Raw genomic sequence first — 19,127 nt, 5'->3', positions numbered from 1 at the left:
GGTTAGAAGGGAGTCAAGGATGGAGCCAATGAAGGCTCACTGGGGGCATATGCCCCTCACTCAAGTGATTTGCTTGTTAAGTTGCAGACTATAATTATATAATACACACACATTATTTTTGAAGAAAATATATGTACCTAGTATCCAACATAGTTTCATACTGCGTATACTCCATATCAAATATTATATGAGTAAAAGTGTTCTTATTCTGTCATTCAAACTGAAAAACCTCACTCTTGCGTAATTATGTATTAACATTTTTCTTATCACTTTGCCACTTTCCACTACTACACTAAAATTTGTAACATTGGAATTGTGATACATTATCATTTGAAATCATCTCTATTTTCATATTGGTTATAAGTCATACTATAATAAGGTTTTCTTAATTGATTTTTGGGTTTCCCCTACTAAAAGAAATTTCTAGCTCCGTCCCTGCAGGGAGTCATCTGAAACTAACATTGGCCAGGATCCCGCAACTAGAAAAGGATCTTTAGATCCCTCGGAGATGGTTATGGATGATGATGATGATGGAGAGGTGAAGGCATCTGAATGGGTTAGAAGGGATGTTAGAACCAATCAAATGTTAAGTATATATTATACAACAAATAAAACTGAATTAATAAACCACAAAACACTGACTTGGTTAGGAAGCTAGAGGCTTGCAGTAGCAATCTCCTAAGACAAAAATACGCCCCTACACCAGTGTAGTAGTTCAAATGGACGTCTATCTTGTAGGATACAACTATCTAACCCAAGTTCTTGCACACAAACTTGGATTCTTGGCGAATTGATTGAGCATTTCTCTGTGAAATATGGAGGAAGGAAAATGAAATTGATGATCGGTTTCTGATTTTATTGCCATATATATAATGGCATAAATTGAACAAATACAACCGTTCATGCTTATCAGTTTTTAAAAAATAAAAACCGAATGTAATTGAACGTAACTGTTCAATCAGTTTTATCCTTTCGGAAAAAACTGAATCCAAAAAATCAAAAACGTAACTTGTGTTTTTCGTCCATCCGAGCCCAAGAGCCCCAAGGCCTAAGGCCTATCTTTGACATTTAATATATACACCCAAACCCTCCAAGTCTAAGGCCCAAGGTCCATGGCTTTGGCCCAATTCAATTCAAACTATAAGTGAGTTCACTCACTTATAAAGGTGATGTTCAAAGAAGGTTTGGGCGATGTGGGACTCCAAGTCCCACATAAAACAAAAATTCCAACAATACCCCACATTTTCTATTCAAACTTTAGCAATACCCCACATTTGAATTGAAAATAAGATACTAGCTAAATTAGTAATGTCTTTCTAGAGAACTTAGATATGATACGCATCGGGGTAGGTATCTTTTGGACTTGAACCTTCTCTAGTGAGTACTTATCGGTTTTACCTAATGAAGCAGTGAATTTACTATCTTGAACTGATCATTCTTAGTAGTAAAATCGAAACAATAAGTATCACACATATCACATCTGAACACACGTCAATTCATACGGTTGTGTTCATTTTGGTCCTGAACATATCCTGATTTCATGAGACCTTTAGAGAATTGTAGCCATACCAATTCTCAAAGATGCGACCCCACATCAATCTCATATAGGTAATGCTAATAAAGAATATCCTGTTCTATTCATCTTAATCATAGGATATTAGTATTATTAAGAATAATTATTCACCTTTTTTGTCTTACAGGCAACACACAGTTTTCCATCATAAGAATAAGTAAAGATATTGTGTTGTTTACTTTGAGTTTTCCTCAACTAGTTTGCCTATTGAACCTAGACCATGGGATCTCCAATTAGCTAGGTTAGGTTTCCGTCAAGTTATAACTCATTGAGTTGGCTTTAAACTCATTCCCCTCGATGTAAATGCCACTTGATCCTTGGATAGGCCTTTTGTCAAAGGATCGGCAATATTCTCCTTAGATTTAATATAATCAATGGAAATAGTTCCATTCTTGAGTAGTTGTCTAATGGTTTTATGTCGTCGCCTTATATGTCTTGACTTCCCATTATATTCAGCGTTTTTGGCTCGACCTTGTGCAGCCATGTTGTCACAATGTATACATATTGCAGTCACAGGCTTGGGCCATAATGGAATATCTTCCAGAAAATGTTTAAGCCATTCAGCTTCATTAGCAGCTGTATCTAAGGCTATAAACTCTGATTCCATTGTCGAACGTGCTATACATGTTTGCTTGGATGATTTCCATGACACAGCTGCTCCACCAAGTGTAAATACATATCCACTTGTGGATTTACTGTCTGTGCTCCCTGAAATCCAATTTGCATCACTATATCCTTCTAATACTGGGGGATATTGAGTGTAATGCAAACCATAGTTCATTGTATGCTTTAAGTATCTTAATACCCTTATTAAAGCATTCCAATGATCTCTTCCAGGATTACTTAAATACCTACTTAGTCGGCTTATTGAATAAGCAAGATCAGGTCTTGTACAATTCATAATGTACATCAAGCAACCTATAACTTGGGTATACTCCAATTGAGATACGCTCTCTTCTTCGTTTTTAGTAAGTTTATGAACAGGATCAAAAGGAGTTACTGCAGGTTTACAATCATAATGTCCAAACCTTTTTAGAACCTTTTCCACATAATGTGATTGAGTTAGGACATATCCATCTGAATTCCTTGGAATTCAAACTCCAAGAATCACATCAGCTAATCCCATATCTTTCATATCAAAACTAGAATTTAGCATTTTCTTTGTGGAGTTAATCACATCTTTGTTTGTTCCCATTATAAGCATGTCATCAACATATAGACATACAATAACACAAGCATTTTTCGTTTCTTAACATAAATGCATTTTTCTGATCCTTCTTGTGGCGGCAGTCCTTTGCCCTATGACCTGTCTTTCCACAAACCCAGCAACCTCCTTTGATTTTCTTGAAGGTTTTCCCTTTCACAGCAGTCATTGCTTTCTTTGCAGCATCCTTGCCTTTGTTTTTCTGATGGTGCCTTGCCTTGTGTGAGTCACCTCCTTCCACAACATTGGCTTTTGCCTCCAGCGATGAGACATCATACTTCTCATTTTTGCGATGATCCTCCTCCACACGCAGTTTGAGAATCAACTGATCCATGCTCATGTCTTTAGTTAGATGCTTCAAATAAATCTTGAAGTCCTTCCAATTCGAAGGCAGTTTCTCTATGATAGAGCCAACCACAAAACCTTCTTTCATACCAAGGTTTTCTTCATCTAACTCATGAACAATCACTTGGAGTTCTTCAACTTGCTTGACAACAGACTTGGTGTCACTCATCTTGTATATACACCCAAACCCTCCAAGTCTAAGGCCCAAGGTCCATGCCTTTGACCCAATTCAATTCAAACTATAAGTGAGTTCACTCACTTATAAAGGTGATGTTCAAAGAAGGTTTGGACGATGTGGGACTCCAAGTCCCACATAAAACACAAATTCCAACAAGGGAGTCATCAAACTAAAGTGCAACTCAAGCTCATTCTAATTAATCATCCGCATGTAGAAGTAGGAGAGAAAGGCCGAGCAAAGTTTTGGATGGCTTGGGCAAAATTGCTAGTGTACTAGAGAATATGGTGGAGGGTCATGATTCTAAACTGCACAAGTTGGCTGATGGGTTGAAGGAGAAAGGCGTAAATGATGACCATAAGTTTGAGGGAGAAGAGCTCAAAGAGGTTGGGTTTTCAATTGGAGATCGGATTACCTTACCTTGTTTACGGATCTGGCAAAAGTGTGTGTATTCGAGAACACTAGATGAAAGTGAAGATAGGTTCAAGTCTGTGAGGACACTCCATGGAGATCGATCGTCGAGCTCATGACTTTTTTTTTATCGTAGAGCTCATGACTTAGATGTAGTTGCTTTTTATATTCTCTAGTTGAATTTTAAGAATTAAAATTTGGATTTTGTTCTATTTTCTAGTTGGTTTTTTAAGAATTTAACTTTGTTATGGAATTTTAATTTGGACTTTGTTATATTCCAAAAATCGTACCTTTTGGATGAACATATAGATGTATCTTCATATGATTTTCTTATTATCAAATTTGTGGTTCTTTTATTTGCTTTGATTAATTATACGTGATATTGAATAAATGAAAATTAAAAAAACAAATAAAATTTTTAAGTCCAATTTAGTCATGTACCAAATAGTCGACTGGATTTAAGTCCAATCCAATCTCATCAAACTTAGTGTTTCACCAAACAATGGAGTGAGATTCAAAGCCTAACCAATCCATGTCAATCCAATCTTATTCTAAGGTTCAATCTCATCCAGCCCACCAAACGGATCTTCATTGGGGACAAATCGGGGATGTCCCGGATGGAAAGGCAAGCAAACTCAATCCGCTCCCCTCCATTGTCATCCCTAATCATACAAGTCGAGTTTTCTAAGACGAACTGTTCATGTAAAATTCAATTTGGATTTATCGCAATCTTCTTTCCTTTTTTTCTCAGATCATATATGGAATCTGCCTATATTCTAAATTCCAGATCTTAACATACGCAGCTGAAGAACAAATATAATATCTGATTCCTCAGTGTAAAAGATAGTTGCAAGACCAACAAACAGGAGAGGCTCAAAATACTAACAAAGTCTACTTCCATAAAATAAAAAAAATTAAAAAAAAAAATATTAACAAGTATATACATTGTGTAGTTTACATGCACACCGGCACACGTACGTACGTACGTTAAAACTACTTTCTTACTGGAGTTGGAGGGAGCGTGTTGTTATTTATGAGAAAAGAGCTGCCTCTTGATCTGCTCGAAAAAGATGAAGTAGTTGATGCCTTCTTACTCTTAGAAATCGCGGCCTTCGGATGTGTGTACGATCTGTAAGAACCCAAGCCACCGCCATAGCTCTCGCTTCCTTTTAGTGCCTTTCTTTGATTATATGGAGACTCTTTCTTTGCAAGATCTTGAATGCTCTTTACCTTTGATAAACATGTAAAGGATTGGCACTTGCCTTCAAAATACTTTGAAAGTCCTCTACTGTACATGTATAATAAGAAATTTAGCTGAAAATTAACAAAATCCTTTGAAAGAGGATATTCTAAACTATTCAGATATGGGAGGAGAGATTTAAATTTGGATTTCAGAGCTCGATTATACTATCCGAACCAACTGATCTAATCTATGTTCTGCCTACTTAATCAAATGTTCCATTCTTTCATGCATTGTGTGGAAAATGGAAGATTATGGTACTAATTAAATTAGATGTTTCTTTTCTTTTTTCATAACACAATATAAACTTTATCGTGGATATATATACTAATATACCTGAATGCTAAAACTATCGAACATCCAAAAAAATGCAAAACCTAAAACTAAATATCGTGCGTGGTTATAAATTAATGGAAAAGAAATTAGAAATATAGTCATGATGAGAATTGAGATGGGCTTTCTTTTTCTCTTCTTACTTGATGGGTAGCTGAGTCATGAGATCTGTCAAGTCGAGCAACGATCCATGAGAATGAAAGGAAGAAGAACATGATGATGATGTTGATGGTGAAGATGCATCATCTACTAAGTCCGATGAAGATGTCGATGATCTATTCGAAATCGACGTCAAGGATGTTGTGTCGTACATATCATCATGATCATCATGATCTCCTTCCATCACCCAGCTATCTTCCCTTTTTGTGTAGTTGTCATAATTTGTGATCGAGCTTCCACCCTGAAGCATTTGTTCGTCACTACCTGCACCCATAGATTTTGAGGAAGAAAAAGAGGAGGAGAAGAAGAGCAAAAGAAACTTACGGATAATAAGTTTGAAGAAGTTTCGTGTAAATGTAATTAATTTTGAGCTAATTGGCACATTCCTTTGGGGAAGATATACATACAAAAGAATATATAACACATGTACATAAAGAGTTTAGTGGATCAGATTGCTTGCTTCCTATAAATGTGTATAACTATGACAGGCAATTACATGGAAATTCTATGATTTTTAGGTAAAGAAGCAACACATACACTGGTTTTTAATCTAAAAAATTGGAAAGGATGGTATTTCAGACTTGTTGCGAATAACGTATCTTCATAGAATAAAGTTTATAATCAGAATCATGCGATTTCTTAATCTTCATTTGAAAATTATCTCTACAAAGAACCATTCTAATCAATTATTTTTTATGCATCCAAATATAAAACAAATCTACAGTACGAATATCAAAAAACATATTCATGAACCGTCCATTTATTTGAAACATTTGAATGACCAAATGATCTCTTATTTAAATTTTGTGAATAAATATTAAATGAAGATTAAGAAATTTAACTGTTCTGATGGTAGAACATGCAATTGAAGTATTATTAAATAAAAATACACTATTGGTAACGAGTGGGACATGAATTCAAGTATTATTAAAAAATAAAAAATAAACTAAACATGCAATTGACAATTTTTCTTACATTTTAAATTATGGGTGCAATTATCGACCACAGCTAATCTAGACAACATGCAAGAATCCATGCACTCGACTGTCCCTCAATTCTTTTGTTTTTTTTTTTTTTAAATAAAATTAAAAAACTTGGTTTTTGAAATTATACCTAGGTTGTTTCCCTGTCATACATTGCCTTATCTTAAGATTCTTCATTATCCTCTCATACATGGTTTGAAATATTGACTTATAATTATGGTACGAACAAAAGAGGATAAGTTCTATATCCTTTAAGCCACCCATCCACCCACCCACATACGTAACTGAGTCACCATTAATTGGACAATAGTGTCAAATTTAATAATGTAATTTTCAATGATTGTAACTTCTAAGAGTGGGTCAAAAATGAAGGTCGTTCTAGATGTACCAACATTAGGACACATTGCTTGGATAGGTATGGACTTACTCCAACATATCCTCAAAACCTACTTCTTTATTCAGAGAAAAAAAAAATTATATAATATAAATAAACTTGGAGGACTTAAATACTCATTTCTGTTGCAGTTCTAATTAAGTTAAAAATGTAATTACATAAATCCTAGAAAATCCTTATAGGATTTAATCATATCTTTTAGGTAGTATCATATTTAAGCTGTAATACCTCTTGAGTAAAGAATTACCTTCTTACTACTATAAATAGATGCACAATGAGATGAGATAATACAACATCAGAATGACACCAAATTCTCTCTCCCTCTTAATAATTTTTTAGTTAAATAGGCACACAACACGTTATCAGCACGATCTTGTCTGACGCTAAGGAACTGAAGGTTTATGGAGGAGGTTCTTGTACACATTTAAAGGCTCAGTTTAGTTTTTTGCCAATCAGGTTCTCCTAAAACACAAATGTGATATTTCATACACCATGTTGCATGAAAACATTCCCCATCATGCATGAAGTCCCAGTCTATTATTTATTTTTTTACAATTATATATTTTGTGTGTGTGTATATATATGTTCATGCATACGCAAATGATATTTTCTATATAGATTTTTGTGAGTAAAAAAGACGAAAGAAAATAAAAGCATGAATTTTTGGATTCTAAAAACCCTAAAACCCAAAAAAAAGAATCAGGTCGAGCCGTGCCGTGCTGGCCTGCAGCCAAGCATCGCTGAGCAGTGTAGCACCGAGCCCGCACGCCACGACGCCATCATTTTAAAGTCTGGATCATGGCAGCATCCCCCCAGCTTTGCTGCGCGCGTGCCACAGAGCATGCTTGATGCTTGGGTCCCTCTCTGATTAGCCTGACGTCCTCGGCCCGCGTTCGAGTACCAAGCCTGCAGCTTTTGGATAGCCCACTTCTAGCCTTCTGAGCTATTGGGCCTTTGTTTTTCCTCGGCCCGTGACTACAGCAAGCCTGCAGCTGGCGTTGCAGAAAATTGGGCTGCTTGCAGTAGCCTGCACTGAGCCCACAATGCCTAGCCTTTGCTGCAGGCCGTGCCTTGACAACAGCCAACAATCCTTATTAGGCTGTAAGTTTATTATTATTATTTTTTTTTTACCAAAGGCTAACGTTTTCGGCCCTCGTTGCTTCTTAACCACACGCAATTATTTTGGGGTGTGCTCAGCCAAAGCCTTATCAGGTCATAGTTTCTTAATTGCTTGGCCCCAAGCCTACCAAAGCTAATATGTTTATTTTTTCTTCGACGATCGATTCTATATGGTCTCGATTTATTGAATATTAATTTAAGTGACCAACAATCCATTACTTCGACAAAAGTCTAAAATTATTGGCCCACATTCCACCTTTTAGAATTACAATTCAATATTTTATTTATTTTCTTTTGACGTCTTTCATAGTCCCGAAGCTGCTCACACTTGGGTTCCTGAAGCAACTACAAATTCACCACATTTGAATAGGATATTGTATTATGAGTTCTTACAGGTACCCCTTTTTATGAACCCGAAGTTCATAATAAACTCAAACCTATAGTTTCGAACTTTGCACCTTTGAAAATGCAAATTTTCAATCAAAACATACACCATGAATCCTAAATGCTCTATAGAACCCCGAATGCTCTAACTGTATGTTTATCAATCTTTGATTTTCCATAAGACTAACCATGATCTTATTCCCACCATTGCAATGACATGTTGAACTTGAATAAACTCGACTATATCGCTCTGGAAGTATTCGAAGAAACTCCTTGAACTGTGTTCAAGACGTGAAGATCCATCTCACTGCCAAAAGTCTTAGACCCACCTTTCAAAAGGCTACGGACTTTCCAGTAGGTAAATCTGACAAAGCAATTGCCATGATCTTCATCCGAAGACATATGCACGATGTACTGCAAACTGAGTACCTTGTTGAAAAGGATCCCAACACTCTTTAGCTCACTCTGGCAAGTACTTTGATCACCAGAAATATATTGTTGCCTAAATCAAAACATGACTAGCAGCAATTATGCTACCAAGACTTTGAGGCTGTGAATGAATACAACTTTGAAGTTTGTTGAATCTGATCACTGCTCAAGTTCTATAGATAAAACTTCACTAAACAGGATCTCCTGGAGAAGACCTATTCAACCTTCCATAACACCAATATTGGCATACAGTAACAATATTAGGCACAAAGGTTTTTCAAATTTTCAGATTTGATTTTCGTTTTATTTATCGCTCAAAATCAAAACCAATAGTTGATGAAAAATCACTAAACTCGACCCACTGACTTAAACACTATGCTTGAAGCGCAAGCAATCACTTCTCGAAGCCACAAACAAGGACGCCTTCATGGCTGCAGCAAAGGACGCAAATTCCCAGCCATAGGCCCAAGGCAGAAGCCCAATCAAGGGACGAAATTTGGCCTCGAAGCTCTATTCCCTCGCCCCTAATGCTTCTAACTTTAATAACAAGGGCAAACGCTAGTTGTAGTTAATTCAGTTTCCATTGAATTGGACATGTGTTGCTGGGAATGTGCCCTAAAGCCAACCATATGATGATACTTTATGGACATTTCACATGTTAAACTAATCTAGTATAATATAAAGAGAAAAGATTATTGTTTAAAGCCATGTCATATAAATGTTATATGCTTAAACGATAAGTCCAAGGAATATGTAATTGGGAGAATGTGATCTAAAGAAGTTAGATTCATGAGACCATTTTTTTCATATACATATCCTAAACGTTCCTGATCATAGGATTGCCAATTGGGCATTGACAGTCTGTTAAGATCAGTATGTGTTACGTCTTCTCTTAGAGAGAGTGACTGGTCTCAAGTCATTCGTGTGATTGACACCAAGACAAGCATGTAGGTGCTTAATAGAGAATGAGTTCACTAAACGCGATCAACAAGGAGTTCTCATACTCATGTCACATGAGAACTCATGGTTGGGATAATGCAAAGTAATCCTTTGACCCGAGACATCATAATTGTCTTGTGGTTAGGTCCTTGATTTTTTACTACGTCAAAGTCACTCCGTCAAAGGGTGTCCACGACATAGCTGGGGTTAAGCTACTTAGCCATGGAGGCAAGTGAATGCGCAACAAAAGATCTCTAACCTTCAAATCGTTTGAGGGAGAATACTCTATGATATGATTAAGAATCTCTGGCCAAACTATGAATGAGATTTAGGAAGTTGTTCCAAATCACATTCAAGGTAATCATATAAGTAAAATGAATCACATTGGATAGTAAACATGAATAAACTATCAAACCAAACAATGTGGTCAAGAGTATTGTATTAGAGAAAGACTGTATTGCATTGTAATACCAAATTGAATAGGTTTTCCAACCTCTTCTGATTAGCTTAAGTACCCATGACATACTGCTAGGTGTCACTCATGGTTTATGGAAGCCCTAAAGGTGTATAATCGCTAAAGGGAGAATTGAAAATAAGTTTCAATTCACAATCGATTTGAAGAGTTCTAATCGTCCACTGCCTCGCTAAAAGAAACCTAATGGATCGCACATCGTGTAAGGTAATGTTTAAAGGATTTAACGGAGATGAGTAAGGATAATTAAATGGTTTAATTATTTATGGCTAAGATTAATTAATATGTTAATTAATCAAACAAATAAGTTAGTTATAGACCTCGGGTTAGTTTTGGGCCACAAGGCCCAATAGGATTTGAATGTCAAGCCCATTAACATAAATTGTATGACAACGTATTAACTAAAAACCCAAAAGGGCCCAAACAGCCCATAGCCTTAAGGAGGCCGGCCATATAGAGAAGGAAAGGGTTAGTGGTTCTTTTAATCATTTAATTGAAGGGACTATATAAAGGACTTTATAACCTTTTCATCATTAGGGTTTTCTAAGGGAAGAAAAGAGAACAACTCTCTCTCTCTTTTCTCTCTAGAACAGCAAGCCACCATGGGAAAATTTACTAGCATCTAATTTTTCCATGGTCACTCATCTTCTTCCTCAACCAACCTTGGTGTCCAAACTTAGAGGTCTCCAACTTTGGTGACTTTTGGAGAACCCAATTCTTCCATTCATATCCAAGAAGACATGGAGCCAAGAAGCAAAGTTCCTCCATCCAAATCCATGGAGCCAAGGAGCAAGGTGACAAAGGAAGAAGGCCATCACATGGGTGATTTACCTTTGCTAAGAAAAGAGGTGTTTCAAAGGTATAAAGTTTCTTAACTCACTTTGTTTTAAGTTGAGTCTTGGTTCACCACAACTATTAGGCCTTGAATTTCATGGGTAAAGTTTTGTTTTTGAGTGCATACAAGCATGATTCCGCCTTTTAATTGTTAATAGCATGCATAGATGTTTCTCAAATGAACTAGTTTTCACAAATATTTCCTTATGTGTTATCGCCATGGATCAAGAGCACATTGGTCACACGTCTTCCAAGCTTCTCCTAAGGTTATTGCCAAGTATAATTCATGTCATGTGAAAGTGGAGACTAATTTTGCACAAGTGGAAAATCCCGAAGATACCACCACCACCATAAAGATTTTAGATTTTCAAGAGGCATCCGCTCCTATAGAAGATTAAACTTTATTTTTCGTGACATGTAGGGTTAGGATTCCACTAGTTACCAAAGCCACAAGCTTTGGCCAAACTCCCTTTTTAAATTTTCTTGCCGTTTAATTTTCGAACAGTTTTCTATGTACTTGGATTATTTGTTTGATGTTTTGTTTTGAATTTTTGATATTAAATTTATATATATATATTATTTCTCGAATGATTATTTGAATGAATGAAATTATATTTATGTATGTGTTGAGTTCAATTAATTTATTTCTAGGTATGTCTTGTGGAGAAGTTAGTTGTCTGGTAGATAGTGCAACTACGCACACCATATTGCATGAGCAACACTATTTCACTAACTTTGTACATGAAAATGCACCTCTGACAACCCTCTCAGGCTCATCCAACCTAATTGAATAATACAAAGACCCTCTATTCTCCCCATTCCTAAGCATGCTCCTTGAGGAAGTTGAACCCTACCCTCAATTACAAAGATTATTCAAACGCCCCACCCCCAAGTTTCTTCAAATGATTCAAGGGGATTTTTATGGACCTATCCAACCAACATATTGACCATTCAGATACTTTAAGGTATTGATTGATGTATCGACATGTTGGTCATACATCTATTTATTGTCCACACATAATAGTGCCTTTGCAAAACTCTTAGCTCAATCATAAAGCTTAGGGCTCACCACCCTGATTATCTGATTAAGTTGATTCGACTAGATAATGCTAGAGAGTATACGTCGTGGTCTTCCGACAATTATTGCATCTCAGTTGGATTGAAGTTGAACATCCAGTACCCTTATTTTCACACCCAAAGTGGCCTAACAAAAGAGTTCATAAAGCTCCTTCAAGTGACCACTCAGACCTTGGTCATGCAAACCAACATGCCAGTATCTGCTAGAGGCCATGCAATATTGCATGCAACCATGTTGGTCCGCCTGAGGCCCATTGTTACATAATCCTATTGATGCGACAATTAACTTAACACACAAATTAAACCCTCTTTTGACAATTGTAGTATATAGGTAAGTAGAGATCATTCTTAAACCGGGGATTAGGAGGGATTGCTAAACACTTTAAGCTGACTCAAATAAATAAAACTAAACTTTAAAACACTTAACTCAACTTAAAAGACTCAAAATAAGTTCACAAGACTCAAAATAAGCTAAGAACACTCAAAACTGCCTAAAAACACAAACTGGGCGGATTTGACTCTAAACACAATTTTGGACGAATTTTGGTTTTAACTTGACTCAAAACACTTGAAAACAAACTCTAAAACATATCCTAACTAGTTAGACACTCTAAAATAAAGGGGGATTTGCTTTTGGACGAAAATAAAGTAAACAAAACAAAAACTTGAACTAGGCAGATTTGCACGAATTTGGTGGAAATAAATGGATGATGGGCTAGCTAGGAGGTCTTTCTCCACACATGACACACTTGCATACAAAACAATCTGCAGTCGCTTTTTCAATGAACCATGAACCTCAACACCCCAAGTTAATTAGGTACGCTTAAATTAACCCTCAGATTTTCCTTAAGTCATTGAATTGAATGGAATTAGCTCATTGCAATCAAATTATTCCTCAAAAGTTCTCTACATGAAAGCGCATAAAGAGAAACAATCAAAGATCATTAAATTCTATGAAAATCATAAGTGTTGACGAGGTGTTCGTAAATATGAAAGCGCATGATACTTATGCTAAGAATTTACTTAACATGATTGTGACTAACAACCTTTACTACTTATGAATATAAGTTCACAACGATTAGGTGAAGCTCCCTTATATCCTAGCATCAGATTTATGCATGCAAATTAAGTGTGCACTCTCAACCCACATACACAAACAAGTTTTAATTCAAATAGATAAGTAAATTGAATTCACAATTCATGAAATCATAATTGGAAGTAATCAAATCATAATGCAAATATAGCCATGGTTTCAAAATTCCCCCTAGCTAAGAGGGGATTAGTTCCTCATACTCACAAAGCAAAGATTCTTGAATTTAAACATTGAAAAACACAAGAAAGATTACACCTAAAACGTTCCAGCAACTCCAAGTCGAATGGCATGCACATCTAGGGCTTTCCTCATTCTTCCTTGTTGCGGCACAAGGTGTGGGTGATGGTTTTGGGGGTTATGAACAATGTATTCTTGCTTGGGATGGTTGATTAGGGTGAAAGGGTGCGGCAGATTGTGTATGGAGGTGTAGGGATTGAATGAATGATGGAGAAATAGGGTGGAAGGTTGCGGCAAGGGTTTTCTGAATAGCATAAAGGGTTGATGCGAATTTGTGGCTGAAAATATGAATATATAGTTCGGCCAACCCTAGGGTTAATTAGATTAGGGTTACAACTTAGCAGATTTTTAAGGATTAGGGCCCTAGGTTTCGGCACAAGTCATTAAATCCACTTAGGAAGAGGTTTGGCCCAATTAATTTCGGAAAAGGATTTGTATAACCCAAATCCACAAGGAATAAGGCCTAATAAATCAGAATCCATAAGGGAAAAGGCCTAGAGGGGTGCGGCAACAATTGGAGGGAAAGGAAAGTGGCTTGCAAGGCAAGTCAAGGTTCTAGAAACAATATGCTTTGTGGCTGATTTGGCCCTTCTATAAGAGAATACTTCAAGAAATAGGTTCTAGAAATATACATTTAGGTCCCCTTGCAACTAAGATTAAGGCATGATAAGGTTAGGATAGGATAAGATAAGATTGGATAAGGTTGGATAAGGTTTTGGATAATGTTTCCTCTTTTGAGCTGATTCCTTACCCTCTTTGTCTTGACTTTAATTTCCTCATCTTCTTATCAGATTCCTAGCCTTTTGAACCCCAAATTCGTCCATCCATCTTGGCCCATACATGTGTTATCCATTTAGTGCCCAAAACTACTCCAAAATGCACCAAAATGCACTTTCTTGGAACTTTAACCCTTTGGACCTACAAACACACGAAAATGACTTGAAATACTACATTAACTAAGAAATAACAACACAAATGCACAAGAACAAGCTAACCAAGTCACATAAATATGCTCTTATCACCTATTCATCGGGTCCTTAGAGAATAATGAAAATATATGTCGGTTATAATTTACCATCCTTTATTCACTACTTAGAGAACTTAACAGATGATCTTTTTACCACACGTTTTGCAGATTATTAGATGAGACAGTCTTCCTGTCATTATGGAGAAATAATAATGCAACGCTCTTGAAGAACGTCGTGAATTGTTGTGGATTACCCCACTATGTGTCATTTAGATCCTTGCACTGCCCATTCTGAAACTGAAGTGTGTCATATTCTAGATCTACAAACCATTGCTCAAAGTATGTCATATGCTTTTACCGATCTAGCAAAGGTAAAGAGATCATATATACCTACTACAACCATGCCTACAAGGATAAAGTACCAAAAGTATGCGGTAACATCGCCACAAAAGAATGAGTCGTTCCCGAAGCGAGGTCAGTCTCACCTAGTGCACGACGAGATACATTGGCAACTAGCCAATCATCTGCTCTAACCCTAAAGCATGGTAAATGTAACATCCCACATCGCCTAGGGGAGTGATCCTTAAATGTATATTCCCATCCCTACCTAGCACGAGGCCTTTTGGGAGCTCACTGGCTTTGGGTTCCATGGGAACTCCGAAGTTAAGCGAGTAGCGCACGAGAGCATTCCCAGGATGGGTGACCCATCGGGAAGTTCTCGTGTGAGTTCCCAGAAACAAAACCGTGAGGGCGTGGTCGGGGCCCAAAGCAGACAATATCGTGCTACGGTGGTGGAGTCGGGCCCGAGAAGTGATCCGCCCCGGGCCGGGATGTGAAAATTGGTATCAGAGCCTAACCCTGGCCGCGTGTGTGCCGACGAGGACGTCGGGCCCCTAAGGGGGGTGGATTGTAACATCCCACATCGCCCAGGGGAGTGATCCTTAAATGTATATTCCCATCCCTACCTAGCACAAGGCCTTTTGGGAGCTCACTGGCTTTAGGTTCCATGGGAACTCCGAAGTTAAGCGAGTAGCGCACGAGAGCATTCCCAGGATGGGTGACCCATCGGGAAGTTCTTGTGTGAGTTCCCAGAAACAAAACCGTGAGGGCTTGGTCGGGGCCCAAAGTGGACAATATCATGCTACGGTGGTGGAGTCGGGCCCAGGAAGTGATCCGCCCCGGGCCGAGATGTGAAAGCAAACCAGTTGGTTCAAAAGATTCACAACCCCGAAAGAGGAAATCGGCACAAGCTAGTGAATCTAGTGTGAATCTGACCATCACCTACTCAATTGTCTAAACGTATGACGTTATTCTAATTACGAAGGCGTCCTGAACGAGACGTCTCTGCTCCCTAAGAATAGTGACATTTCAGTCCATTATGCAAGTTTAGATGAGTTGCCTTTGCATACATAGTAGCTACTGATGTCATACTAACCAATTACAATGAACCACGTTTTGTTGATGAGTGTCGACGTAAAACATATTTGTTAAACTAGAAATAAGCAATCCAGGTTAAACTTGACTCACTTGCAAAACGCATGGTGTTTAGGCCCGTATTTCCTACACTTCTACATGTGAAACCAGTTGGCTACAAGTGCGTTTTCTTATGAAAACGTAATGAGAAGAATGAAATAATGCGATATAAGGCACACCTCGTAGCCCAAGGCTTCTCTCAACGCCCTGGATTAATTACGGGGATACGTATTCCCTCGTAATTGACATCATAATGTTCCACTATCTTATCAGTTTGTTAGTTTCTGAAAAACTGAACATGCAGCTCATACATGTGGTAACTGCGTATCTCTATGGGGATCACGATACAACAATCAATATGTAAGTTTCCGAATGACTTACATTCACTAGATAAAATAGTTCTAGAGCCAGAACACCTTCTCAATTCGTTTGAAGATATCACTCTACAGATTGAAACAATCTGGGCAAATGTGGTATAACCATCTGAATAAGTATTTGGTAAGTCACAAAGAAAAAAAAAAAAAAAAAACCTAAACCTTCCAACAATTACCTCAGGGATTTCCAATGAAACATAACATATTAAAAATCACTACTTACATAGATTTTAGCCATCCTTAATCTAGAGCTTGTACTTAACCACAGTAACCACTCACTCGCTCGCATTTAATTTATTAAAACATTTGAAAGTAGTAACATGCCTTACATAATTCACTCAATTTCTCACCAGATATGCTCTCTATTTTCAGACAGATTTTCTGACTACATTCCCTATACTAAGTATTTGTGAGAAGATTGATGTAAACATGTAGAGTAGCACTCATATATGTTATAACAAAGAAGGCACTTTCTACAATTTTTAATACAAATATGTATATATCTCATGAATGGAATGCCACTACTTAGAAGCGAGAACCAGGGATTCCATATGCTTGTATCAATTTCAAACTCCACATATTGAAACACATAACAATCAAGATAAAAGTCTAAGGGTTGTAACGGGGCTAAGGTATTGGGTAACAAAAAAAGTTTAAGGATAAACAAAAGTGAGCAAAGTGAGCAAAGTAATGAAATTAACTCTTAGAATTCAACTTTTGATTGCAACACCGAACTATAAACACAAAGGGGAGTTTCATACAACTTTAGGGTCAAATTCACATTTTTGGACCCTTCTTCAACAACCAACACTTATGAACTCATTCTCACCTTTTTCAACCTTTTTTCTGCTTTTTCTTTTCTTTTCTTTTTTTCTTTTCTCAACTTTTTCTTCAACGTTTTTCTTCTTTCTTTGAAACATAAAACATAAACACTACTTCACTAGATTCAAAAGAACAAATCTTTCCCCCACACTTGTTTTTTTGCAAATCGTAGATCAAAAGGAATTCCCAATAAGTCATGCTTCACTATTCTTTCGGAACAAGGGTATCGATATTCCTATACTAGGTTAGGTAGGGATAATGCAAGCTAACAAAGAAAATAGGCTAAATAAGGCTCAAAGGAGTTAAACCTAGATACATATGCAAGGGATAAGGCTTTTTGGCTCTAGTGGTAACTAGACACCTTCATCTTGTTATTTGTTATGAAATCAATTTTATGCTTTGAACGAAACGGGCATGAATTCCAGTATTTGGAACTAAAATGATGAAAAAGCATTCTAAGTAGCAACCAAGCAAAGAAATAATGAGATCATGCAACAACTTTAGAAAACAAGAATATCACAGATTAATAATTGTCCAATCAAGTCTCATAGGGTTGTAGCGTTAGTTTGTGTTCCTTCCTTCAAGCATGTTACAAAAACTGATTTTTTTTCCCCTTCTTTGTGATTACATAAGATTCGTAAATGAGAACTACAACTAAGTATTAACCAAAGAGCATATCAAACTTCCACCCATGCTTGTAACTTTCTTTAACAATCATGCAATTAAAAACCAAATCCTCATCATTGTGTTGGAAGGTACCCTATGACACAAACAAGCAACAAAAACGACTTTTTTTGGTTTTTTTTCTCAAATCCTCATCTAGATATTCCCCAACCACTTCTTTCTCTTGAATCCTTCTTCTTGTTGTACAAAGCTCTTTAAAAAACATAGCACATTCTGGAACTTGCTTTATTGTATCAAGAATCGGGATATTAACTTGCACCTTTGGAAAGGTTTCGAAGATGTTTTTCTCATTCTCTTCTTTCTTGGATTGCAAAGATCTACAAGGAAAAGGTACATTTGGTGGAATAAGGTTAGAAAAAATCAAATTCGGAACAACCTTACTAGAATTGGATGGTGGTGGAGCTAGGGTGGTGGCGGTACTAGGATTCAAGATGATTTGGTGCTGCAGCAAGGCTTCTTCTAAGCTTACCGTGGCTGAGTTTTCCTCCTCCTTTTCAAATAGCTCATCTTTTTCTACTTCTAGGCTATGGTTAGACACCTTCAAATCACCTACAACCTCCATACCACTTTTCAAAGTGATAGCTTCAGCGATTTCAAAATCTCCCATCAAATTGACAATGGTTAAGCTAGGGAGTTCGCTTTGTTCTCGAATTTGTCCAATGAATTCCGTGATTTGTCCAAGTTGTTTCTTTAATTCGACCACCTCTTCAGCTTGGTTTTCTAAATCCTGAGTCAAAGAAGAACAAAAAGTATTTAGTGATTGAAGAATTTTAACATGATCCATGGACATACTTGAATTTGGTTGGAATTGGTGTAGGGGGAATTTATGGTGGCTAGATAGATCTTGAATAGAACTCCTGAGATGGCTGCCAACATCCTTCATGTTAAACTTGTTGAGGTTCCCTCCACATAAAATTTGAATGGTCTCTCCAACCTGGACTGTAAGTGTTGGAAAACAAGTGGTTCCTTGATTGATTATGGCCTTGATAACCCCAAGCATTGACACTATCCCAACCTCCATTCTCAATGAATTGAGGACGTTGACTAGTTTGATATCCTTGCCTAGAGGATACACCAAATGTAGCCACATTTTGCATTGTGGACCTTTCGATATACTGAGACATAAGAGAAGTAAGATTTGCCATTTGAGCTTGAAGATTGGCAATTGCCATGTCTTGCTTCTCTAGTACCTAAAATCAAAGAAATAAAACTAAATCAAATATCAGAAGAAAAACAAACAAAGAACATAGACTGATAAGCAATTTTACTAATCCCCGGCAACGGTGCCAAAATTTGATGTGGTAGAAACTAACACACAAATTAATCGCTATAAATTATGCAATTGTAGTACAAGTAAGTAGGGATTGTTCTATTCCAGGGATTAGAAGGGATGCTAATCAACACAA

The 19,127-nt window shown here is 37.0% G+C and overlaps 1 protein-coding gene across 2 annotated transcripts; it reads right to left on the bottom strand.

Moving 5' to 3' along the window:
* Positions 1–4,512: 4,512 nt before the first annotated feature.
* On the bottom strand, positions 4,513–6,085 carry LOC103938069. Of its 2 annotated transcripts, none has more exons than XM_048569828.1 (2): positions 5,425–6,085; positions 4,513–4,993 (listed from the first exon to the last, which is right to left on the bottom strand). In XM_048569828.1, the coding sequence occupies exons 1-2, from the start codon at positions 5,712–5,714 to the stop codon at positions 4,702–4,704; spliced, it is 582 nt and encodes a 193-aa protein (XP_048425785.1). In that variant the 5' UTR covers positions 5,715–6,085; the 3' UTR covers positions 4,513–4,701. The 2 variants fall into 2 exon arrangements, with proteins under 2 accessions (XP_048425785.1, XP_009346344.1); XM_009348069.3 differs by having other exon boundaries at positions 4,513–4,996; positions 5,425–6,038.
* Positions 6,086–19,127: the final 13,042 nt, after the last annotated feature.

This window comes from the organism of the source record quoted next, unplaced genomic scaffold (assembly GCF_019419815.1).
Source record: "Pyrus x bretschneideri cultivar Hongxiangsu unplaced genomic scaffold, Pyrus_bretschneideri_v1 Contig100, whole genome shotgun sequence".
Lineage (NCBI taxonomy): Eukaryota > Viridiplantae > Streptophyta > Magnoliopsida > Rosales > Rosaceae > Pyrus > Pyrus x bretschneideri.
The sequence above is the reverse complement of the archived record's forward strand: the minus strand, read 5'-3'. Positions and strand labels throughout refer to the sequence as shown.